This window comes from Parasteatoda tepidariorum, chromosome 8 (assembly GCF_982258835.1).
Source record: "Parasteatoda tepidariorum strain Cologne lab strain chromosome 8, Ptep-v5.0, whole genome shotgun sequence".
Lineage (NCBI taxonomy): Eukaryota > Metazoa > Arthropoda > Arachnida > Araneae > Theridiidae > Parasteatoda > Parasteatoda tepidariorum.
Window position 1 is genome coordinate 55,597,403 of NC_141762.1, and position 27,541 is coordinate 55,624,943.

Below are 27,541 nucleotides of genomic sequence, written 5' to 3' on the forward strand. Positions count from 1 at the left end.
ATATTTCGCCCCTATTTAATTTTGGATGGGGCAATAGAATGTTAAGCCAAGTGAGACACTTCTACAGCTTTTATGTAGTACTATTTTCAGAGAGGTACTTAGAAAAGTTTCCACAGAGGGCAATAAGATGTTTCTATACATGGATATATCTTATTACTTTCATAGAATACATTAACTCTTTCATCCAAAGTCCTCTCCTGAACAATTTGAAAGGAATGTTCCTCAAACCCTTTATAATTATCCAAGGAATTATACGCGCGTGTAAACGCATTCTTCAAATCCCTCATTATTTTGATTTCTTGAAAAAATTGAACAAGTAAAACTTCTTTGTATGTACCCATTCTTTGTTGAATAACATTTTACATTTAATTTATACTATTTATATACTTTGAATACGATAATATATTCTGTAACAACCATTTTTACATAGAAATTTGATATCAACTCATCGTACTTTGGATAAACTCGTATATTCAAAAGTATTTTTCTAATTTTCTTTTTTAAAAGCTTTTTTTTAATAAAAGTTTCCGCATTTAATCGAAAATAGTCATTTTTTTAACATTTACAACAAAGTCGAGCTCATATATATTTCTTTCAAAAAAATTCTCTTTAAAAGACAAATTTTGACTTTTCTGTTACAGAAAACTATAACTTTATTTTAAAAAAATTCTTCTCCTATTATGAGTGCTAAGTAATCATTAAATTGGTGTATCGTAACACTGCAAGTATTAAAGAAATTGAGTGAATTAAGAATTTTGATATAAAAAACGACTTCATTTCAAGAATAGTCATAAATTTTATTAAACACTACTTGTTCATATTGAATTTTAAAACGCATATTGAAGAATGAATTGTTGAATCAAATCACTCATCTGAGAAATTTGACAGGATTAAAAATAAATTGAAATTGTTTCATATATCTTTCTTTTAATTATAATGTATGGTTTAATCATCGCAAGCAGATATTGGCTTGATTTACATTTGTGCTTAGAATAATATTAAGAATACTTTAAATTCATTTAAGTTTTGTATGTAGTGGAATTTAATTATTCAACTTGTTTAAACTAAAATTCCAATAATAACGCATAAATGTTGGTACAAATATAAAATCTATTAAAAAACTCGAGAGCAAAATTAGCTATTTGAAGTAAAAGAAATAATTATAATTTAATATTTATCAAGAGGATAATGATATACTTGTATATGTATTTGTAATTTGTGTTGTTGTACTAATGTTTTTTTCCATTGATTTTCCACAGCTATTTCTACTGTTTAGTAAGTAAGCTATGTTCCGACGCTATACAATTACTTATTAAATTACAAGATTTTTTCCCTTCCAAACAGAAACTCTGCTGTGAATAATTGCACATTAGTTCAACATCAGCTCTTCATCAACAACAAACAGTTGTGCGCATTATTCTAATTTTTTTTAACTTCATTATTGGGAAAATTTAATTTATACTTATTAAATCATTTGAACTCTATACTTTTTAATTAAAGAGAAAATTTGATTGGAAATTGCTAATGGTAGAAATTTAAACCATTTTTTTGAAGTTATTAATTATTTAGTAATCGTTTTAGACCATCCAGTATGAAAAACCCTTGTTAGGAGATATCTAAATGTTTTCATTTTTATCAATTAAAAGCATAAAATGAGCAGACTGATAGAATTTTATATGAACGAATATTTATTGCTATGCATGACATGTACAAAGTATACTAAACGCACAACACATATAAAATTATACAAAATATATATTAACGTGGATCACATTATATTGACTGTCCATTCATTTTGAAATGAAAATATAGCACCGAAAAATATATTAAAGTTCTTTGATTTTTATTTCACTAAAATTTGTTCAACTTCTTGTTGCTGTACAACAGGCCTGGTGATAACTGATTTCAGTATTCCAGAATCTGGTGCATCATAAGGGTACTGTGACAAAAAGGACATTCGTGGTAAATATCCTCCGAGATTCGATCTTCCAAGACCAGATGCTATATTTTCTTGAACGATGGCATCAGCTATATTTTGTTGAGCTAGTGCTCCACCACTTTTTGTTACTTCTGTTACTTTACTCAATTCACCAGTTAGAGGATCGGATACGATTGATTCTTGGACCTGAGTTACACCTCCAAAATCATCGACAGCTACTTGAGTTTGACCGCTTCCTAGAGGATCTACCAAACTTTGCACAGTTTGGCCGAGCGCAGAATCTCCAAGAGTTTCTTGGATCGCACTTTCGAATGGGTCTTGTGATACTTGAGCAATTTGGCTTGTTGTTCGGAGTCCAGTAAATGGATCTTCTTGTTGCACGATTGTGGTTGGTCCTGCGCCAATCCCAGACAGTCCACCAGCAGCAAGACCTCCGATCTTTGTTGGTCCAGCTGGTTGAGTGACGGTAGTAATAACTTGAGGATCTCCTGCTGGTCCAACAACTTCTTCCTGGGTTACAATCCTTGGACCTGATCCCTTAAGACCTCCTACTCCCAAACCACCACCACTTGCGAGTCCTCCAATTTTAGATGGAATTAAATTATTTGAGTCAGTTTCGGTGATTGTTGTAATAACTTGAGAATCTCCTGCTGGTCCGATGACTTCTTCTTGGGTTACTACTTTAGTTGGAGAAGTGCTGCCAATACCTTTGAGTCCTAAGGGGCCAGTGGACAACAATGAACCTCCTTTAAGTGATAATGGATTTAAACCCATATTTGCAAATCTGGATGTGCTTATAGGAAGTTGGGTGTAGCCCAAACGTGGATCGCCGATTCTGCTTCCTCCAATAATATCAATACCTGGGAATCTACGACCTCCATCAACGTAAATAAGTTGAGGTCTTCGATTTCCGAAAATACTTCTTCCAAATCCAGCATCCGTTTTGATTTGAGATATTTGAGGAGCGGCAGTAATGATAGGAGCTTGAGCAACGACACGAGGAGCGGCTAAGACACGAGGAGCAGCAGCAATTACTGGAGCTTGAGCTACAACTCGGGGAGCGGCAACTAATCGGGGAGCAGCTGCAATCACTGGTGATGCACCACCAATAATCTGATTACCTCCAAGTGTAAATTGAACATTTCCAAATCCTGGGCTTCCGAGTGCAACTCTTGGTGCTACAGCAACTGGTGCAGATCTTGCTAGTGTTACAACCCTGGGTCTAGCAATTTGTGAAAGGAAAGTGTCTACTGGTCTTCGGGCAAAAATTGGAGCTTGTGCAGCTTGGATAACTCGAACCGGAGCTGGGGCAGCTTGAATGACTCGAACTGGAGCTGGGGCAGCTTGAATGACTCGAACTGGAGCTGGTGCTGCTTGAATGACTCGAACTGGAGCTGGTGCGGCTTGGATAACTCGTACGGGAGCTGGTGCGGCTTGGATAACCTGAACTGGAGCTCTAACAATTGGAGCTTGTACGGATTTTGTGACAGCAACTTGGCGTTGGCCAAATCCTCCAATTGGTGCTCCCAGGCCTGATGATCCGATGGTAGCTACGACAGGACTTGATTTTACTCGTCTGAGTCCCCCAAGTCCGCGAGCTCCAATTAGTCCACCATTTAAGATAATTTGTCCACCAGATAGTCCTCCGGTAGTCTTGATAGCACCGGGTGAGCCCAAAGCAATTGTACCAAGTGGTGAGGCGGCTTTTTGTACTGTAGTAACTCTTTTTGTACCTCCAAGAGGATCAGATTCGACGATTGTCACCTTTTCTTGTCCAACATTGTCGAGGAGGCCTCCTTGAATTTGAGAGTCACCAGCAGTAAAAGCAGATCCTCCAGTGAGAATGTTGGCCTGTCCGAATCCTAAATCATCAGCTAGTGCTCTTTGTGTCAACAGTTGTCTAGGGTATGAATAATAATCTGATCCCATTAATCCATAGGGTACAGGTGAAAGTCCCGAACGGTAGAGAGGACGTCTTAATCCGAAAACATTTGTTTTAATTTGAGCATCTCCAACAGAGAATTGAGATGTGCTTGGGTCAGCAATTATGGTTTTGCCTCCGAATCCTACTGGTCTCAGGCCGGACAAGTTATCAGACAAGATCGATTTCCTTCTGAGTCCTCTGGGTGCAGTAAGTAAAGAAGTAGGATAAGATCCATAATCCATACCTAAGAGTCCATATGGTACTTGAGACTGACCAACTCGGTAGATTCCTCTTCCAAAAGGATCATCTCCAACAGCTAATTGAACAGAACTCGCTCCTAGTCCACTCCCTTTAACTCCACCACCAATGGGAGAAACTTTTTCAACCACCACTGGAGCACCCGAATAAGGATCTTGTACTACAGCAGCATGATGTAGAGCTCCGCCACTACCTAAAATTGTAATTAAGCATATAAAAAACATTGAAAGTTTTAACTTTTGTAAAAACATAGCGATTGGCTCAAAGATGCAATATAAGTTTTAAAATAAACTGTTGCTGGAACATTTTAAGTATTTACTCACAACTTCTTGAGTAAGTCGTAATCATATGAATAAAAATGATAAGCGTTTTGGAAGGAACGAGCATCCCTTCATCAGGCGTTAGAGTGAGACTTATTTTTACGTCTGATTACGCTGTGCTCGTTCCTACTGAAACTCGTAGCTTTGTATTTTCTGGTTATGGTGTATTTAAAAAATTATGAATAAATCTTTCTATGAATTTTTAAAAATGAGAGTTACGGTGGTGAACTCTATCACCATTTTGATTAAAAAGAATCTATTATAATAAGCTGATAAAAAAAGAATTGAGTATTGTGGGTAATATATTGTTCATAATGGTGTTATAGTAATGATAGATATTACGGATATAAAATTAATTGATTTCGATTATTTATATAGTATTAAAGGTTATTAAAGATATTAAAATACAGATATTCATATCATATGTGTAGATTAGAAACTAAATGTGGAGATTATCTTTCCTAAATATCCATCCGATTGGTTGCTTATCATATTTCTAACTTTTAGGAACAATCTTAATTCATTTAGTGAATATAAACTAGATAAATTATTTTAATTCTTTAAAAAAACAATTATTAATTTGTTTTTACTACTCTTTAATAACTTTATATATCAATATGAAATTTTCTTAGCCTTTTACTTGACTAATAGACTATTATTTTGCAGTAGGGGGAAAAGTGCTTTTATGACTGTTGTGGTTACGGGTTTGCACATAAATTGTATAAATATTTTATTCAATTAACAACCAGTTTTGTTATATAGTTTAGCACATAGACAGAGATGCCAACTTGCTACGGACAGCAAATAAATATTTTCGAATGGTAGTTTATTAATGTGTGATTCTTGGTTTAATAAATTCAATTTATTAGGTTTTATCTACCATTATTTCTAAATAATCCAAGCGCTTATATAATTCGCCACTTTTTAACATTCAAGTCGTGCGACACCGTTCAAAAAGTAAGCAAAATTAGTCAAATATTTGCAAATTTTAGTTTGCAGTTGTTTACCATTTTTTAAATTATTATGGCGCATCCGGAGCAGTTGGCATCTCTGCATAGATTTTAAAATCACAAAATATATAATTTTATATTATTAATATATTCTGGTTAACGGCAATATTCCGCTAGGGGATGTAAGTGTTACGAATTCAAGATTTGAGTTGCTAGTCATTAACATGTTGGAAAAAAAATTTGTTCCTAAAATGGGACATTGGCACTTGAACGACTAAAAAACATTTATAGAAAATGTTATTTTAAGCTTTTTAGATGGCGTTTAAAGTTTTTATAAATTTTACTTTGTATACATTTTAAAAAAAAGATTAAAATTAATCTAAAAGTTTGGAAATTAAAACGTAAATTTTAAAAAAAATTATATCATTCATCTCCCTCAAAGTTATTAATCAATTTGAAAACTATTTAATTTAATTAATTTGTCAAAAATCGCAACTATTTATTATAGTGCCTGGTGTTTTAGCGTAATCAGTCAATAATATAAATTGACATGTAAAAAATTTTATTTTAACTCATGAAATTTGAACTATCTGTAATGTTCTAGACATTCTTATTTTGAAAATTTTTAACTCTAGCTCAATTCTTTTAAACATTTTATATCGAATTTTGAGATTCTAAAAAAAAAAAGTTTTGAAAATGCATTTCATCTTATTAAACCTCTCCATACACTTATTTTACCAATTTCTTAAATGCAACAGTAGTAAAGAGAAAACTGTCTTTACAAAGAAGATGGTCGAATATTTGCACTTACACAAAAGTATTTTCTATTATTTGAAAACAATTTTAAAACAAGTCTCATTCGAATGATATGCAATCGATATAAAGCTATTTATATTTATAGAGCATAATAATTATAATATATCTTGCCTTAGAAGAATGTTTTAACGCATTTATGACTAGTAATTTTTTTGAAAGGCCAGTTCTTATTTTTAAAAACGAAAGAAGCGGTAGTACAAATATTTTAATATTATGATTTATTTCAAATGAACTAGATAGTTCTATTTGTTATAACATATTAAATATAAAAATATTATTTATACTTGGATTTGTAATCTTGATACTGAGCAATTTTAAAGGTGAAGTAGTATTTATCAGAAAGTTGTGCTACCACTTTTTATTACCTAAGTATTTCTCATATATAGATCACATTTTGCTGCTAGGCATTAATAAGTTAATTGTGCACAGTAAGAAGCCAGATTACTTGCAAAGTCAAAATTAATGGCAATTACATTGCTGCTCTTTATCCTACTTGTTCAAACATGTTCTGAAAATAGTGATATTTGTGTCCAACGTTGTGTTAAATCAGTAGAAACTAAAAGTTAACTTTTAATTAAGTATCAATTCGTGTACGCCAATCTATCACGTAAATTTTTTTTTCTTGAATAATAGTGGTTGTATCATCTTTTATTACCATTTCTCTTGATTAGGCAATGTTAATTCTTTAGATTATGTTGTATTCACCATAATTTATTTTTATTAACTTAAAAGTGGGTACATAATTATTCTAATATGCTTCATTAAAAAACCTGCAGTGGTTGCTAATCGTAAAGAAATATTTACATAGTTTAAATATAAACGTGTTACCGTTTTTTTTTTAAATATCATGGCTACCAAATCTCTCAATATCATCAAATGATTTTCTTTTTTTTGTATAAAACGATAATAAAATTTATACTATAATAGTTTTATTTTGAATTAAAGTTATTTATAGTGATTTTTTCCACCACTACTTTATGAATAATTTAAATAAATGCATGAAAAACCTAAAATTATTCTTTAAGTTACTATAACTATCAAAAACGACACGGCTTCCAACCACCATGAGGGCGATAGGCTTTAGCTCTCAGAATATTTGGTATTTTTACCAATATTTTAAAAGTCTAAATATGATAAACCACAAAGTGGCGTTTCGTATGAGCCTTTGAATCATTTAAATTTAGTGGTGTGAAAAATAAATTAGTATCAAATCACACAGTAAAACATGAACCCAGATACCACAAGAAAAAAGCTTCCTAAAAAGGATAGAAAGTTAGCAACCCTGCGAGTCTTCATTGAAAATAGTAAAAATAGCAGCAGCTTTTAAATAAGAGCATTTTTAACGTTTCTGAATCATGAAAATTCTGCCGTACATGATTATTTTCCGATTTTAAATAAAAATCTTCCAATAACAGAAAAAGTTTAAAGCTACTGCATCTACCCACTAAGTAATTAAACATCGGCCGTCAAATTGTGAATTAATTATATTTTTTTGCAGCAAGTGTCCTTTAAAATAATTAAAATGACTTAATGTTAAATTATAATCTCAAATAGACAAATTATTATTGGTTTTCAAATTTGAGATTTTAGTAGTGACTTAACATTTGGTCTGAAGAAATACTTAATGTGTTAACTTACCACCTTTTCCTACATGAACATGAGGTCCCTAAAAAAAGGAATGCATTTTAAAAGGTTTGAAAATAAAGTAAAAAAATTATTCTAAAACAAAATTTTTTGAAAAATATTTAATAATAATTTGTTGTTATTCATTGCTTGTATTTTAATACTTGAAGTATAAATATTTGTTTATTTTAGCAGGATTTAATTTTTTTCTTTCTTAAAAATTGTTGTTATAAATATTTTTGTTTTATATATTTCAGTAATATATCAATGATTCTAGTATTCATAAAAACACATAAGTGAAATATAAATTTAAATTCCGAATAATTAGTTTAAAGCATATAACAATTAAAATTAGCGCCATCTGTCTTATAACTTGAACAATAGGTTTTTTACAGAAGTTCTATGTGTATCCGATAGATGGCACTATTTACGATAAACTCAGTTCCTTTAAATTTACACGTTTCAAGTTTCAATCGTTAATGAAAAAGATATATAATTTCAGTTTAAAGACTCATTGCTTTTATAATTAACTAAAAATATTATAAATAACAAGTATAAAAAGTTATAAAAAATATAAAAAATTGAGAAGTTTTATAAATTGTCTTGCTCTAATTTTCCTTTTACATATCGTATATTATATGATAGTTCTATTTAACTCCGACCACATTAATGCACACATTTAAATTTTATGCAATTATCTTGGTAGTAGTCTTGAATTGCACCATTTTTAAAGCAAAAATTACAGTTTTCTCTGCATTTGATTTAAAATATTTTTAAAAAGAAAAGTAAATGCTTAATTGTTTTTAGTTACTGAATTCTAAAAATTCTAGCAAATTAAAACTTTTTTCTGTTGATATTATTATCACTTAAAAATTATTTTTATCTCTACAAAGATTTACTGTCTTTCAATCTCATGATAACATAATTTTTGGTTCAAAAATTGTTAGCATTATTTAATGATTGTAATTTAGATGCATTTAGATAAGTAAACATTAATTGACATTACATTCTTTTTGAAAATATTTACATTTCTATTTAAATTGAAGAAAAGATATTGAAATTGTTTCGTAAAACCATATGGTTCGTTTCTGGAATAATTTTTTTAAAAAAGAAAGGAGATTGAATAATTACTTATAATCCATACTTATTTATTTCAAAATAAAATTATGTCAAAATTTCAAATATTCGAAACCTACTCATCAAATTTGCATAATTAACGCATTTTGAATTAAAATTTATCTTTAATTCCATCTCATTAGCTAACCAATTAATATTGTTTAGCTTTTACTTAATATTTATTAAATGTAATGAAAGAAATAAGTATTTTGGAAAAGATTGCATTGAAATGTTTTAGTTTTGTGAGTATTATAGTCGTGACTTTAATATTTATTTATAAATTATTATTTTATTGATTTATACGATACTTTACGAGAAAAAGGAAAAATAATTTTAAGTTCCGTAGAATGAAAATGCGAATTAACTATCTTTCATTATTAATTTTTCATCACCGACGAAGCTTATGATTAAATACATTTTCTTACCTGAGATAGCGGGCTATCGTTCACAATTCTGGGTCCTCCCTTAATTCGCTGAGCTCCAATACTGGAGATTACCAATAACGTTATAAAACTTACGACCTATAAAATATTATTTATTAGAATTTATCCATAAAATAAATACATAAATTTAAAAAGCAATTGTTGACATTGCAGAAATTATTAAAATAATAATTTGAAGCCTGGTTTTTCTATTTGAAATGTGATGCTAAAAATAAAACATCCTAATTTCAATTAATAAAACTTTGAATGTTAAAAGATGAAATAAATAAAAGGTTTCAACAAGATTCTATACATAAAAGATTTCAACAAGATTCTATACATAAAAGGTTTCAACGTAATTCTATTAAATAAGAGGATATTCAAGTAGATTCCATAAATAAAAAGATTCAACAAGATTCTAGAAATAAAAGGATTTAAGAAGATTCTAGAAATAAAAGGGAGATGAAAAAAATTCCTCTCAGAAGTTATTTTTGCAATTTTTATAAACAGTATAAGTGAGTATAATTAAAAATAATTGCTCCAGTGTAAATTGGCATTGTATGGGTTTAATTTCTCAATTTTATTATTTATTTAATACTAAGAGCTAATTATGGTAACATCGACATACAAATAATAATAAGTATTATAATAATAATATGAAGATGTATTAATAAGTAAGATAATACCAAAGAGTAATTTGCGAATGAGTGTTAAGATACTTTTTTTTAAGTATGATCAAATGTAAATTTATATTTCAAATTAAATAAAATATCCCAGAAACCATGGATTCTTTTTGTAAGAAACTGTAAAACAGACATTTGATTTAAAGAATAACTAATCAAACTAAGAAATTTTAGTTTCTGAATTCTTTTAGATACTAAAAAAAAATTATTATATTTATTTCACAACTATACGAAACGAAATGTATTATAGAGATCAAACGTTCCGACTTGGTTAATCTTGCGCTAAAATTTGCATAAGAAATTTTCAATTGAATAAAATTGCATAGTTAATTACTTACATAATTTGATGCTATTAAACTTATTTTAAAATGATACCTAAATATTTTACGAATAAGTAAAAAGCATTGAATAAAGAGTATTTGAATAATTTAATGTTTCATGAGTATTCCATTCTTTTATCAAATTCAAAAATATCCTCGTTTGCAATCCATTGTTGTCAGCGACAATTCTAAATATCATATTAAGTATGTTTTACCGTTGCCAAAAGCCAAAACGGTAAAATTGTAATTTTGTTCTTTCCTTCACTTGATGCCAGATAAAGTATATTAATCCATACTTACTAGTTTCATTTTCTGGCTGGCGATGAAGTGCTAATGATTGCTGAGGAAGCAAGAAGCCAGTGATGACTGTCGGCCATTCCTTCGCTTATATACTCATCCAAAAAGATCTTCTCCGCCTGAGGTTGATTTATGTTCATCTCTGACTTGACAGTCAAGGGTCACACGTCGACAATAGTGTACGAGGCTAGGAGGTCGCAATAGAAAGTGTTCAGATGATCCTAACTTAATTGTATCATCAAGACACGTTCTTCAATGGCCAGCGAAAGGGACAGTATTGGTGTTTCGTTTCACGTGCCCTTCCCTCCCTGTTATTTGAGGTGTTGTTTCTCAGAGACAAGGACGTTGCAGGAAAGCAAAGATAGGCATAAAAATATTTAGCTTAAACCATAAATTTTTAAATATTCTTATGCTAAATTATGTGCATTTTCTTCAATTTTAAGAGAGTTTTTTAAAAAGAGAAATATTTAATACTAGTTACGAAAAAAATGCAAGATGGTTTATTGATAATGACCTTACTTTTGAAACGAAATGTATCTACTTCAGCTAAAAAAATTTACTTCAACTTTAAATTCCATTTAATTTCTTGTAGCAAAATATAAATAAATCATTCAAAAATATTAAATAAATAGATTCGTTTATTGACTCCAATTTGAAATGGAAAACCCATTTTAATGAATTTGTTAAAAACTACATTTTGTTTTAATTCAATTTCATCATTTCAAAAATAAAATTCGCAAGGATTTCTTAAGATTTTTGTACTATTCTAATAATTAATTAATAAATTATGGCATTATTGTCTGGAGTGGTAATTACGAAACAAATTTGATTCCTATTGCGTTCCTTCAAAACAAATGTTTTAAAATTTTAAATATTTTAAGCATGAAAACACCTGTATTTTTCGAAATATTTATTTACTTCCTCTATGCTATAATGTATGTTTCCGTATTTTAAGTTTTTTATTCCAAAACAAAACTACCTGCAATTTAAAATAAAATTTATCTGAAAGAAGATCAAAAGAAATTTATGAACAAAAGAAATTCACGAAACCTCTCGTTTCAACAGAGAAATTTTTTGTAAAATTTTCTTTCTACTTAGCTCTTAAACCCTTTAACATGCTACCTATTTTGTTTTGCAGTATCTAAAAACATATTCTACTTTTAAAAGTACATTTTATGAATTTATAATTATTATCGACGATATTGATCATTTTTTTAACTTTTAAAAGAAGTGGGCAATATCTTTTTTTCTTTTTACCCAGATATCTGCTAAAGAGATATATTTCTTTTAATGCAATGAAACATTTACAATTTTATATTACTTATTGTTATTATTTCATTTATACCATATGCATATGATTTCTGTTAGGTTATAGTTGTCTGCGTTTAGATTTAATTTTCAAATATGTTTTTGTACAAGTTTCAATAAGTGTGTGTATTACGCATGTGAATATTTAGTGATCCTAAATTTTCTCTATAACTTTTTCTCATGTATATTTTCATAAATTTATTGTGCGTTTCTCTTACTACTACGCTATTTGCAAAATATTTTATTGAGTTTTAGAAAATTAAAAGCTTTTAGAAATTTTTGTGAGTTTGCCAACACATTAAGAGGCTCACGACAAGAGAGCTGAAGCAAAGTGGAGTTACATAAGAGTTTTTGAATTATTTACATGTAGTACTGTGGAAAATGACTTTAAACCAAATTTAAACTAACAAAGAATTGTACATTAAGATATAAATTTAGCTACTGATAGAAAAAAATTCTCAAAAAGGGCCGAAAGTTGGCAGCTTTGATTATGTCATGGAGACAAAGAAATTTTTAAATTGAATTTGCAAAGTTGAGAATCACGCAGTAAAATGTGCATTTTTTACAATTGGGGAAATACTCACAGTAGAAGTTATTTGTCAGGAAAACAGTAACGAAACTTAAATATATAAAACTAATCTTTCATAAGAAAAAATACTTTTTCATGCAAATTTCGTAAAAAGAAATACAAATTTGCCACCATTTGCGTTCTTCGCCTCGAAATTTTTACCATGGTATTAAATTTATTGCTAACATATTTCACAGACACGAAAATTATTTGATGATGTGTTTAAATACTAACGAATTCAGAAAATACTCTCACTTAATTTAACTGTTTTACTAAACTTTTTCATTTGTACTGCGAAAGTTCGTTCATAAAAAGAGTAAAAGTAAGTTTCTTTGGAATTGAAGAATGTTTGGATTCGTCCAGTCATAAAGTTCTTAAATTGGTTACGAAAATTTTCTGTGTAACAATCTGTGACCCCACATTGTTTGTTACCAATGACTCTTGTATGCCTCACCAGCATTTAGACCATTTTTTTGCGAAAAAGATCTTGCAGAGAATTGAAATGAAATTGTGAATCTCTTGATCCAAATATATTTCTCAAAGCATGTAGAAGTTGGTTGATAAAACATGGTATAAAATAAAGTTGGTACTTAGAATAAAAACATTTTTTTAATCAATTCGATTTACATTGTTTATTTTATTAACGAAGACCAGACCTTTTGACCAGATAGAATCCAAAGCTGATTTGTAAAAGTAACTTGTATTTTTGTGCCTCATTTACTTCTTAAGTTTATTTCATAAAAAGATCTTCAAGAAGATCGAACGAGAATCCATGGGAGAAATTTTGTCTAAATTTTTCCATCGGAACATTTTTATTAAAATACTTAAATGCTGACAGACATATAATTAGTATATTTTGATTCATCTGTTTCACAGAACTTGGTATAATGCAAAACTTCCCTTGAAATATTTTGCGATCACATGTTGTTTAAAACAATTGACTTGTCTTGGCATGTTTCTCCTTTTTTCTAAAATTCTTCCACAAATTGGAAACAGAAAAAGTATTGATTAAAGAATTTTTGAGGAGAGACGTCCACCACTTTGTTAAAAGTTCTTCCAGAAAACCTATAAAAGTTGTCAGTTGAAGAATTGAAATATGTTTTGATTCAACCTGTTTAACACTTTTTTGACCTTCTTTACCTTCTAAAAATTCTCGGAAACGGTTTTGGATCTCATGATATATGACGCAACAGGTCCGGTTGACATGTCATACATGACATGCTATTAGATTCTTTCGTGGAATCGAAAAAGAAAACGAATGGGTGAGAAAGAATTTTGGTGGGAGAAGTCTTCCTTCGAAAACACTTCCATAAAACCGCTGTTAAAAAATTAAGGTATGCTTTGATTTAATTCATGAAGCATTTTTCGAACAAAGAGTCTCCTGAATGTGAGATCTCGTGTTTTTAATAAAAGTGACTCGTATCTACAGATTTCATTTGCCCTAGAAGTTTATTCTGCAAACAAATCTTCTACTAGATGATTAAAAGGACACTTAAATCTTAGCAAATATAGAGTTAATATTTTTTATTCATCCCGTTTTACAGTACTTTATACACTAACAAAGGATCCCTTGGAACATTTTGGAATCTTATGCTATTGGATAGAACTGACTCGTTCTGGCATGTTTCACCTATATTTAATAAAATTCTTCCACAAAATCGAAACAGAAAAAGTAATTGATCAAGAATGTTTGTAGGGAGTCTTCCACAATTTTGTGGGAAGTACATCGACTAACATTTAACCAATTAACATTTGTTTTAAATTTCTAATTAAAAAAATATCCAGGAACATTTTTGATGTCACGTCAGTTGATACAACTGGTGCGTTTTGACACGCCATACCTACTCTATAAAATTCTTTCAAGAAATCGAAAAAGAAAGAGAATCGGAGTGAAAGAATTTTGGTGGGAAGTCTTAAATCGAAAGTTCTTATATAAAACCCTTAAAAGCTTTCAATTAAAAATTAAAGTACGCTCTGATTAAATTCATTACTCTTTTTAAAATTTACGAATAAACGTCTCATGAATGTGAGAGATAGCGTTGTCTGGTAAAAGAGATTCGGTTTTGCATACTCAAATATATCAAACATTTTACCATACTATTCTGAATCCTTTTTTTTCTCGTTTGGAAATAGCTAATTAATAAATTATTTATTACTCACATTCAAATTTATAGCCATTTCCTATTCTCCCTTTTTTTTCTTAAGGTTAGGTAATCAGAGCAGGGAGAACTTTTTAATCCATTATACGACAAACCCCCATTTCTTTTGCAAATAGGTAGCGTACTCCAAATAAATTCATAGAAATTATTTTGGAGAAACAGGGAGTACTCATTATATATTAATGCAATAATGTACACTCTTAAAATGAATAAGTGAATTCCCCCACTCAAAAAAGTGTGAAATTTTTTAAATTTAACTTGAGTTGAATACACCTATGTTTGAGTGAAATACTTGCGTTTAATCGAACTTGAGTGAAATATTTAAGCGATACTTGAGTTGTTTTTTGCTCAAGCATGATTTGATTAGTGAGTTATTTATTATTTAATTGTGTGCGAGCTATAAGCTGGAATTTCTATCGTTTTGCTTTAAAAAGCAAACGATAATAAATCTAAATAAAATTTTAATGTTCTACAATCTAAATAAGTTAAGTTCACGCTTCTATTTAGATTTTAATTTTATTTCTTGCAAATATGTCTATCAATATTTTGAATCAAGAGGAATTTGAATGATGTGATTAATAGCGGTATTTCTTAAGAAGACGCTGTTTTACTTTCCGTAAGTAAATATACCTGTAGTTACTATAGTTCTTATTTTTAAAATACTATTATTTACAATATGTTCTATACACTTTCCATTTAAATTAACCATTTTTCAGCGTTTTTTAGAAAAAAATACTACTAATCATTTAAATTAGTTTTTAAGAGAAATTTATTAAAATTGAAAGTGTTAAATGTAGATGATAATGGAATATTAAAACAATCTTATTCAGTGAGTGAATTTTTTTCAAATCATGTGGGGAGATATTAGATCGGTAAAGTGTTTTAGATCTCATTTTAAGATTTCAACTTTTTATTTTAATATAATGGTTTTATATCCGTGTTTCACCCTTTTTTTTTTTTTTTTTTTTTTTTTTTTTTTTTTTTTATGCATTAGTGTACTTTGGTGCAAAACAATTTTGGATAATTAGTTTCATATCATTCTAAACTTTTTTTTATAAAATCTATTTTCGTATTAATCTATTGTACATACAGTCTACACTTGCTGTTATTTATATTGCTTTCTAATAATAAAGCTGACTGTCTTTAATTTATGTTTGCAAGATTCATCCATTTGTTGGCATAAAATTTCCTACCGCTCTTCCTCAAATTCAATTTTGGAGGCAAAATTGAAAATGAAGGATTATAATTTAATTAAAAGTACAATGCTAATTAAAGTATTTTAAAATACCAATAAATTATAATTTCACAATAAAATTATTATAGAATAATAGTAAAAAAGGGCACAGTATCAAAAATAATATCTATTACAAGATAGTAAATTTGACTTCAATTTAAATATTATTATATATATATATATATATATATATATATATATATATATATATATATATATATATATATATATATATATATATATATATATATATATATATATATATATATATATATATATATATATATATATATATATATATATATATATATATATATATATATATATATATATATATATATATATATATATATATATATATATATATATATATCAGATATATATATATATATATATATATATATATATCAGATATATATATATCATATCAGATATATATATATATATATATATATATATATCAGATATATATATATCATATCAGATATATATATATATATATATATATATATATATCATCTAATATATCTCATATATATCTCATATATATATATCATATATCTGATATATATATATATATCAGATATATATATATATATATATATATATATATATATATATATATATATATATATATATATATATATATATATATATATATATAATTCGTATAATTGAATTCGTGAAATAAAATCGACAAAAATTTACGATTATTTTTTATTGGGATAATTTTTTAGACACTGGACACCTTGATAAGGTATCACTGATAGCAACTTTTTCATATAGGTTACTAAATATTTTAGTTTTCACAAATTATTTTGATTATTTTTTTTATTTTAAAGAATTAATGTTGACATTTTAACATTTAGATATCTGATGTTGTCAAATTCTTTAAAAAAACTGTTTGCACTCTTTTTTTTACGTAGTTCTTCTTAATTTAGTTTAACCATCAAAACTGTGAGATTACTTGGTAGATACGCTAAGTGGCATGACAAAAATTAAAAAAAAGTGCAATGTTTATGCATAAATTTAATTACATATGTTTCTGATAATCAATTTATATTTTTGACAATTTAACTTTAACGAAAAATCCGCTTTCATATCATATTTTGTGTCACTAAGTTATGGAACATAAAGTAGAACTGTAATCACTAAGGAGGTAAATATTGGCCTTTAAAACGTATTGCTGACAAAGTTAAAGAGAATTAATTTGATTAAAAAATTATTTTTTCTTCAAAATTACTGGGGTTGGACAAATTTATGGAAACACTTCTATACTAACTCCATGTAAATAATCTTTTTTTAGCAGAAAACATTTAGAAAGACTTTACATGACACACATGGCACAGTTTAAAAAATCATGCTCGAAGCTTTTGCAAATACAGGGTGTCCTAAAACGATCGCATAAACTCTGCACAGCTAGATTCCTCGTTAGGAGTACATAAAAAATGCCCAAAGAATCGTTCCTGTACGATCCATAATTTACGAGAAAAATACGAAAAACAAAGTATGACGTCACTGTCGGTGCAAGAAAAAACACTTTATTGAACATATCAACAACAGTATGCTATGCACAATTTAAAGCAGAATATGCGCTGCGAACGTTTTAAACATTATCGTCTGGAAAGATATGCAAATACTGTTGTTCTCGTAAACTATGGATCGTACAGGAACGCTTCTTTAGGCAGTTTTTATGTACTCCCAACAAGGAATCTAGTTGTGCAGAGTTTATGCGGTCGTTTTGGGACACCCTGTAATGTTCTTTTTATCCATGGAAAATTTGGTTTGACTAAACTGAGGAGAGGAAAGTTGATAAGTTCACTTTAGGCAGCAATTTTGACCAGCCATTTTGAAAACATTCGATATGATTGCAATATTTATAATAGAATTTTTTTTATTAATTGTAGTAGTATATTGAAAAAGGAAAGAAGCCTTAAGCTCCTACGGTCATTTTGATTGATAAAAAATTTGCATAGGTAAAGAGAACATTTCTAAAAACTTCAAGCATGATCCTTCAAATTTTGCCAACAGTTTTGCCATGTAAAATCTTCCATAACATTTTCAGTCAAGAGAAAGATTGTTTACATAGAGTTAGTAAGTTTTTCCATAATTTTGCCCAACCCCTGTGTATGATATAAATTCGAAATACCATTTACTTTTGTTTCTCAAAACTATAAAACTTCTTTAAGATCATTTTCGTTAGGAAACGTAAACGAAATTAAAATTTGCAGTCAGCTAACTAATAACATTGTTGTGAAAAGAAAACTAATTCTTAAAAAAGCAAGTTAAACAAACGTAATTGCAGCAAAAAAAAGGTATAAATCACCTGGTTTTAATGGGCAATAACAAAAGAACAATTGTTAGATTTCAGCACTAACCCCACAAAATCCCGTAACATTATTCTAGTATGCGCTCACATTGGTATGTGGGCTACTTCACCGGTTGAAGGTCAATTACCATTGCTACTGCTTGTAGTTCTTCTAACTGTGATTTACCTCTTTCGTACGGCTGATCACGATTAAAGTCGTTGCCCAATTCATTATCCCCACAAGCTGTGTGGAAAATCTCTAAATGTTTAGTATTGTCGTGGTTGAACTTTCTTGTTTTCTGCTGGAAATATCTTTAATTAATTAACAACACATTTTGCATTCTTAAATTTTAGAGATTTGAATCTGCGTTTCGTAAACACTGCGTCTCCAGATTTCAAGGCCCTTTTCGGTGTGCAGACAGGAATCAAATAGCAGTTGTTTAATTTTGAAATTAAAATGTAAAAAGATAAAATATAAATATGTTTATTTTTTGTTAGAAAAAAGTTAAAGTTTTTAAGAGAAATCAAGTTATGAATTAAGTTCTGTGAATTTATGTTTGTGTGTCAAATGTTTACAAAATAATTGATTTTTGTCTCGCTTGAGGAAATTAAAGGATATATAAATAAAACTACTTCAGATGTTCTAATGTTCAGCAATAGTTCTAATACAAGTCTCTAACATTTAATTAGAATTTACGCTAAAATAAAATAGCTGTATCGTAATTTGCTGGATAATATTATTTCTAACTATATTTAAAGCCTCGCAATTATATATGAATTTTGTATGAGAAGAGGATCACTCCTTACCTTGTAATTAAGTTGATGCATAAGTCGATGAGTCAATAAAATTGATATTTACAAACTACATGGGTCTAGAATCGGATTTTTTCACTGAGTGCTTCAGTAGTATTTACGTTTTTTTTTTTCTTCAGTAACTTGAAAAGAGATGCGCCATTATAGAATCAGGTGGCTGAAGTTACTATCAAACTACTGTGAATATGTTTGAATTATTGATTTGTCACTACCGATAAAAAAAAATTTATTTTCAATATTTAAACATTTTTCCAAGGTAGTGTAGTGTAGAAAGTCTGGGAATACTAATTCAACAGATGTTACAAACCACTAGAAATGTAAAACAGATTGTTTTTAAGCGTTTATCAATCACTATTCTTTAAACAACCTGTAACAGCCACCCCATAGACTGCTGAACTCAAACTGTCCTTCATTTCAACTTTTTATTCCATTTCATGACGCATGGGATATGGGCTTTCTGCGCGGCCAGAGCTAAAGTATGCCTCCTAAGGTCGCACTTGCCAATTTCCTGTTTGTCTGAAATTTTCAATCGAAAATTGCTGTTTGAAAGGGTTAAAATATACGTGGTAATACCACCAAGAAACTTTTTTTCAAATATCACGCGATTGAAATGTACTAGTAATAAATTAACCAGTTGAAGTAAACCTTAATAACTTATGATTTAATAGTCGGATATTCACTTAATAATACACAATCACGTATTAGGGTTTCAAATATGCTAATTAATTTCAGAATAAACTATTCTAAGTTACAAAATCAGGCACACAAACGTACTTTCGCTTAATAAACATACATTTCTTATCGCTCTAATGGACCCTCAAGATAGCAGTGGTAGTCACAACCTCCAGAACAAATGAAGTGAATCAAATAACGTTTCCACATAATTATAATACTTGTTTATCCAAAGATAATTCCATTTAAAAGAACATATTTTATAATTATTTATTGGTTTTTTGACAGGAATTAAACGGCAGTTGAAACAAAATGTAGAAATAATAGGCAAAGTATATACATTTAATTTACTAACTGTCGAAATATATTCGAATAGTAAGATCTGTGATTTTTTTTCACGTACCAAATTAATTTACGTAATTTTAAGATATGAAAATCAAAATTTGAATGGAATCAGATGATAGGATTCTGCAGTTCTTGTGAAATAAAATTTTAAAACTACGACTTGTTTTATGTGTATATTTTCTACTATGTAAGGTGTTTCTTGCATATTTTCTTATGTCATATAAAAAATAAACTTGTGACATAATTTGTCTCTCTAAGAAGTGCGCCATTTTAAGTATTAACAGTGACTGCGTGCCAAGTATGCTTAATGCTTATCACTTATAAACCTCTCTCTTTGAATTTGAATAACATGTTTAAACACTTATCTCGAATAAATATTACAATTGCTAATGTCCGTTTATTTTGAAGCTGATTCATATCAATTTTTAAGCCTACGCTCGAGTAGAAAAATGGGGTGAGAAAGTTAAACTTTACGAAAGACATCGTAAAAAATAAAAATGTCTCACGATTTAAGTTTTCCCCAGCTGATTAAACAAGCCTTTTTTTAAGGGAAAAAAAACTTCTTTTATATTTTGGCTCACAAACTCAAAATGTCTTCAGTGGTAGCACCTTTCACTAGTCATATAATCTGGTGTCAGGGTGGAGAATTAGAACGCATCGGCTAAACTATTTCAGTTAGCGAGCATTTTGCTCTCGTTTACCATTATCAAAATACCATTAATATATCATTCAAAAGCGCTTTGAATCAAGTCCTAGTTTTGCGCTTTAGCCCCTATTTGATTCGTGGTGAATTTGAGCACTGTTTGTATTAGATAATTGTGGTTAGCAGGCAGTGGGTTTACAATGTTTTGAATCGAAATTAAAGATGTAATACTTACAAGAGACCTTTAATTGGCAATTTTTAGAATATGAGAAACTATTACCTAACTTTATCTAAAATTACGACCCACAAAAAATGTGCAAACAAAAGAAATTACGATTTCAATTTCGGCTTAATCGCTGTGGAAAATAAACTCCAATTGAATTGAGCAACTCATAAAATTGAATTCGAATTCCTTTTCAGTTAAAACTTTATATTTCCGTCAAAATAGTTCTGACTAATGTTGTAATATCAATTTACATAACGTGAATTTACATGGACGCGTATTAACGTGCCCTCTTAATGGTTGTAGAGGTTGACCTTAAATATGACATTTATATAGTGCGCATTGGTATTTTTAAGTTAAATCGAACGAATCAAAAATTCTTTTGCTCAAAATTATAAAACTTGTTTTTCCAAAAATAATTTTTAAAGAACTTTATTTTTTGCATTCCAGGTGGCCACTGTCTGGAAAAATTTAAAAAGTGGTGCCAATTCTTTTATAGAAGCAGACCGGGCTGCGAAGGGGCCAAGGAACTGGTCTTGCATCAGAAAGGTTCTGGGTTCGAATCCCGGGGAAGGAATGGATGTTCTTTTATTCTATGAACTATCTGTTCTTACTGTGGGAGCAACGTTGGCCAACAAATCTGCCCTTCAGATGTCTGTATGACGAAAGGTCACTCTCCAGGTGGGCATTAGAAAAAAAGTCCTTTTATAGGATTAGCGTAAATTTTATATCAACTTCAGGAATTCATTTCAGGAATTCAATAGTAATACAGATCTTTAATTTACAAATATTTTTGTCGATAGGGATTATTTATAACATTTTTTCTTTAAAGTTTTTTCTACCAGTATTAAAATAATTCTAAAATGCGTAACTTGATAATTGAATTATTTAACTTGATAATTATCAAAAAAATATTGAATTGTAAAGTATATAAAATTTTATATAACTTTAAATTATTTAATTTAGTTATAAATTGAAATACACAAAATATAATCGAAATAAATTAAATGGTTGTCTGGACATAAAAGTTTTAAAATGCGATTTTCAAGCGTTTTTCCGAAAAGCGCTTCGATCTATTTTGTTTAAATTTTGATTATTCAAAGTTAAATGCTTCAAAATTATGTAAAAACATGAACACTGAACAACTCAAAATATTTTTGTGAATATTAAATTAAATAAAATAAAGTTGATAAATATTTATCAAAGTTTTTATTTATTTATTTATATATTATATTATTTATTTATTTGCATTAAGCTAATTTCAGCACCATAACTTGGCGAATTACATGAATTTGATTCTGTATTACATATCCTTCACACAAATTATTTAAAGCTTAGCCACCGAATTACTTTTGAAGATTGCATTTTAGAACGTGAGAACTAGATCATAAATTATAATGACTAGATCATAAATTATTGAGGATTTCTCATTTTCTTACCTGTTTTAATTAATTGATTAATTTTTGCGTAATAGACAACATTTTGCTTGCAATTTCTAATTATAAGTTAATTGTAACCGTTAGTGTACTAGACTAAAAAATATTCGAAAAGTTTATAGTAAAAAAATGGCAGATTCAGAGGTAAAACTAGTAAAATTAATAACAGTAAATAAATGGTGGTAAATTAATGGTATTTACAGAAACTAATCAGTGAAGTCTATTTACTAGTATGATCATTTACTTGATAATATATTATGTAGATTTTCTTGTTTTATCTATGTAAGTAAGTTAAATACGAGTACTACGATAAGGGACTATTTACTATTTTGTTTTTCTTAATTGTCCTTACAGAATTTTTTTCGCCATGTAATTTTTTAAAAATTAAAGTGATAGCTAAAGCATGAAAATATCGTCCAAAATTATGATTGCAATTTCGCTGCAACTTTATCTATTTATCTTTCATTACGCTGGGGAACAATATTTTCTTTCTTCTGTTGCATGAGATTCTTGAACGGATTTTGGTTATGTTTTCGTCGCTGATTTCAAATCTGAAATCGGCTTCTCTCTACAAGCAATAGTATCTATGCAGTTTAATAACATAATAGCCAAGATTTTTAAAATTCAATTATAAGTGCCCCCCCCCCACTTCTCTGCTACGTAGGGAATAGTAGGAAAAGGGTGATAATATATTTCAATTTATGATACAATGCATTAAAATCGTAATTTTTTTTTTGTCTTAAGTGATATTTTTAAAAGAGAAAAATTTTTTACATGCACTTATATAATCCTATACTTTCTTTACAAACTTATACATTCGTACCAAAAATAAACTAAACTAACAATATGTGTTTGGAAAAAAAATCTGTATCTATCGGAAGAAAACTAATTTTATGTTTGAAATCCCCGCTCCCGAATTAGGTAAGGTCAAGTTCTCGTATAAATGCAACAAAACGTTTGTTCCCCAGGGTAATTTTAAATCTCTCGTCTCAAGTTGAGATCTTTACAACTGGTTGAAACGTCCTCTTTACCCCTTGGGTACATTTGAAGAGTGAGACTCGTCATGCATTTATTACTAATAAATAAAAAGTAGTGACTAAAATATTTTGCTGTCAGTCTATTTCAGAAAGAAATAATGCATTCATAACTACCACATCTTATAAATGACAAAGCACTTAGTGAAGGTGTCAGGGTATATTTGATAGCTATTTAACAAAAAAAGCAATTGGCTGTTAAGTAATTTTAATCCTGATTATGTGCTCTAACTCCCATAAAAGTTTGTGCAACATTTATGCGACCCCCTGTTATATATAACGTTTTTAAACTTGTACATTTAGACAAAAAATTTCATTTAAAAAAATTATGTAGCTTCAGGAGCAAAACTAATTTTAGATTTGAAATCCGATTTGGATTTGAAACGAGTTAGGCAAGATCAAGCATTTGTATAAATACAACAAAAAATTTGTTCCCAAGTGTTATACATACTAGCAAAAATAGTTTACTTCATAGTTACGGATTTCTATTGTAATCAGCTATCTCATTAGTCAGAGTCAACAAATTATATTTCCTTTTAAAGCAGAAATGACTTAGTTTTGAATTATGGCAGGGTTAATGACTTAAACGTGACTAGATTTTTTTTTCCACTTTCGCTTTTCGTTGACAAATGTAGATCGTTTATTAGAGAAACAATTGCTTTTCAACAGATTTATTTGTTCTTTTCGAAAGAATACAACGCTGAGGAATTTTTTATTGTTATTATAAGTTGTTAACCTATTCCTTATCGAAGTTGCATTAGTGCATCACTTTACAGTATTGTAAAAAAGTATCTTTTTGGAAAACAAGTGGTTAAGATTTAGCACTAACTTTAAATTAATATAACTTCTATTGTAATAACCACTTTAGTTTTAAAAAAATGTACAATGAGCAAAAAAAGGACCACCCTGAATGTCATGCCCAGGTGCCCAGCAGAAATATCAAGACAAGACAAGACCCTGAATATCTTTGGATCTCTTCACTCTCTAGGACTCAATCTTAATGGTTCGAGGGAATAACCTCTAATAGGCTATTTAATTAGTGCAGGCGATATATTTAGTTAGGAAATTAAACACAAAAATATACTTTCTCTAAATAAACATAACCTTTTTTCGACGGATTCGGATTTTCGATCCCAGAAGTATAAGTTGTAGCCGAAGCTGAGAAGTATGATCCCAGCATTTTGATCAGAAAAACTGCCGAGATAGCTCGTCTTCCGTGGTATATTCGCTGGGCTCTATTGTTTTATTAGTGGATGTGGTTATTGATTGCAATTACTTATTATTTTTTTAAATAAATTAAACAAGTTTTAAAGGAATTAGCGATTTTTTTTTCTATTTTAATAATGCGGGGGAACTCTGAGTGCAGAGGGAGGGACCATAAACAGCATTTAATCCGTCATGAAAGCGTTAAAGTTAATTATACTTTTTGCGTATAGCAGAGCTTTGTAAGTGAAGTGAAAATTTTATGCACGCAATTATGAAATTCGTTGATCCAAAAATATTTAGGTGGTAAATATTTGTTATTCTATTTAATGATAGTCGAAAAAATTTTAAATTGCAAGGCATACAATTTTTACATCACTTTAAAAAAACACTTTTAAAAGACAAAATACAAATTTGATAACAAATTTGAAATCGGCCGTACAGTTCCGAAGAAATCGATTTTTAAAGAGAAGACATTTTTGGCCCGATGTACATGCGTAATTTCAGATCAGTAGATAACTATATATATTGCTAAAATAACTTGGTAAACAGTGGATTATAATGTCTTTTTCTCTCTCTCTCTCGTATGCCTGTTTAGGCAGAGAGGTGCGATTGTTCTTATTTTATAGTGGCGCCATCTATGGCCAAGAATTCGACTTCTGCCACACCCATACGTCACACCCGTTTATAGGGCGGACCCATTCATACATACATTCATTCATTCGTCCACAGATCCTAATTTTGACCTGAATCAGAGAACGATCAATCTGGAGATTGATCGTTCCCCCAGAGGTATTCAGAGGTTCCCCCAGAGGATCCAGTACTCCCAGAGGTATTGATTTGTTATGGGAACATGGAGGACTTTGCGACTCGACAGATTCAACGCCCATCAGTCACCATTTACTACACGGGAAGTCTTCGGCCGGCGGGGTTCGAACCCACGAACTCTCGGACAAGGGCCCAGAGCCCTACCAACCAGGCTATCCCGGCCTATAATGTCTTTGTTTCCCCGAAATAAACTAAAGCAAATAAAATCGGTAATTTATTAATTATTATGTCTTTGAAAAAAGTGCACTATAGAGTAAGAATAGAGTTTAGAAGAATGTAAGAAATATCTTTATTTTAACACATTGCAAGCAGGTCGCGTAAAAATACGTTTTTGTAATTTCTGCAATCCATACAAAAGTTTAAAAAGTGATAGCAAAACTACTTCGTTTCCACTTTGTAAATTATCCTTTCGTGATTTAACACAAACATAAGTGATGCAGTATATATCTGATCTTGTTTTATGAGCTGGGCGCCTGGGCCTCGCTGCGACCCCTATCCCATCCATCTTGCATTATTTATCTTTGCATAAGTTCTTTGAGATCAGCAGACTGTGTGGTAGCTGTCAAGGGGATTCAAGCACTTTGCTTGAATACCTATATGTAATAAGTCCTACAATTGTTCGTCGATTTTTTTTAATTAAAGTTGTAGCTATCATAACTAGTTTTCTCCAACTTTTAAGAAATCTTGCATACCACTTTTTCAAAGTTTTAATCTACAACAGCTGTGCTACACTTTTAGAAAAGTTGCCTGCATGCATTATTTTGAAAACTTTTATGCTAACATTTTATGGAAAATCAGGAGGAAGAGCTACTAAAATTCAGTTACTTGCTTTGATATAGTAAAACAAAAGAGCTGTGTTTTTTCTTTGATGCTGGTCGTGATCAATTTTCTCAACTACACACTGCAGTATATAATAAGGATTAATGAAAAGAAAAAAGATAAATTATTAAATAAAAATATTTTAAAACTGTTTTAAAAAAGAATTATTAAAAAGCTGGGGATCAAAATAATGATAATATATAATCTCCTCATCAGCTCAAGCGATAATATCCACAAAGAGGAGTGCTTTCTAAAATTGTATTAATACAGCCAAAGCAAAATATTTTAATACAATAGTCTCAGTAAGGAGCACACAAAAAATTTAAACTGAAAATAGAACAGATTAAGTAAAAAATGTACGAAATAAAACATATCAAACAAAAAATAGAAGATAAAATGCAAAAAAAAAAAAAAAAAAATACATAATAAAATACAAAATGTAATCTATAAAGCGAATAGTAAATTCAAATAATTTTAAGTTCCGGAACGTTAAAAATAAAACATTTACTATGCTATAATTTTTAAGAATTGCTAGACTCAAATAAAATTATGAAAGGATTTATCTTTAAAATATTTAATTTTAGTTTCATGATCACGTTTTAAATCAAGTGCTATAAATTTTAATAAATTAAAGGAAAGATGATGCTGAATGAAAATCATTTATCTTTAGAAGTATTTAGGTCAAGAAAAACTGAATTATATCTTCTTGCAGCTCGATGAAATTTCGTGTTGAAATTTATAAAAATAATGCCTTCTTTGAATCAAAATGTTATTTGAGTAAATAAACAGAAATTAAAATAATTCAAAGGTTTATTAATCAAATTACAAACGAAAAATTAAATATTCTTATCTCGTTATAAATTACTCACGTAAGCAAGCTAAGAACAATTTAAATATATATATATCAGAGTTGGCCAAAAATGTAATCGATTACATTTTTTGATTACAGTAATCAATTACTTGTAATCATGATTACAATTTTCAAAAATTTGATTACAGCTGTAATCATGATTACAATATTGATTACAGTAATCAATTGCTTATAATCTTGATTACAAAGTTTGATTACAGCTGTAATCATGATTATATAGTCGATTACAGTAATCAATTACTTGTAGTCATGATTCCAAGTAATTGCGTTTACAAGTAATCACAACAAGAACGATTACGAGTAATTATGATTACAAGTAATCAAAATATATGATTACATGTAATCATGATTACATGTAATTTGATTGCATGTAATTTGATTACATGTAATTATGATTACATGTAATCTA

The 27,541-nt window shown here is 29.2% G+C and overlaps 1 protein-coding gene across 1 annotated transcript; it reads right to left on the reverse strand.

The window, feature by feature from the left end:
* Window positions 1-1,670: 1,670 nt before the first annotated feature.
* LOC107436556 (uncharacterized) lies at window positions 1,671-10,944 on the reverse strand. Its single transcript, XM_071181357.2, has 4 exons — window positions 10,672-10,944; window positions 9,372-9,467; window positions 7,846-7,873; window positions 1,671-4,314 (listed from the first exon to the last, which is right to left on the reverse strand). The coding sequence occupies exons 1-4, from the start codon at window positions 10,678-10,680 to the stop codon at window positions 1,844-1,846; spliced, it is 2,604 nt and encodes an 867-aa protein (XP_071037458.2). The 5' UTR covers window positions 10,681-10,944; the 3' UTR covers window positions 1,671-1,843.
* Window positions 10,945-27,541: the final 16,597 nt, after the last annotated feature.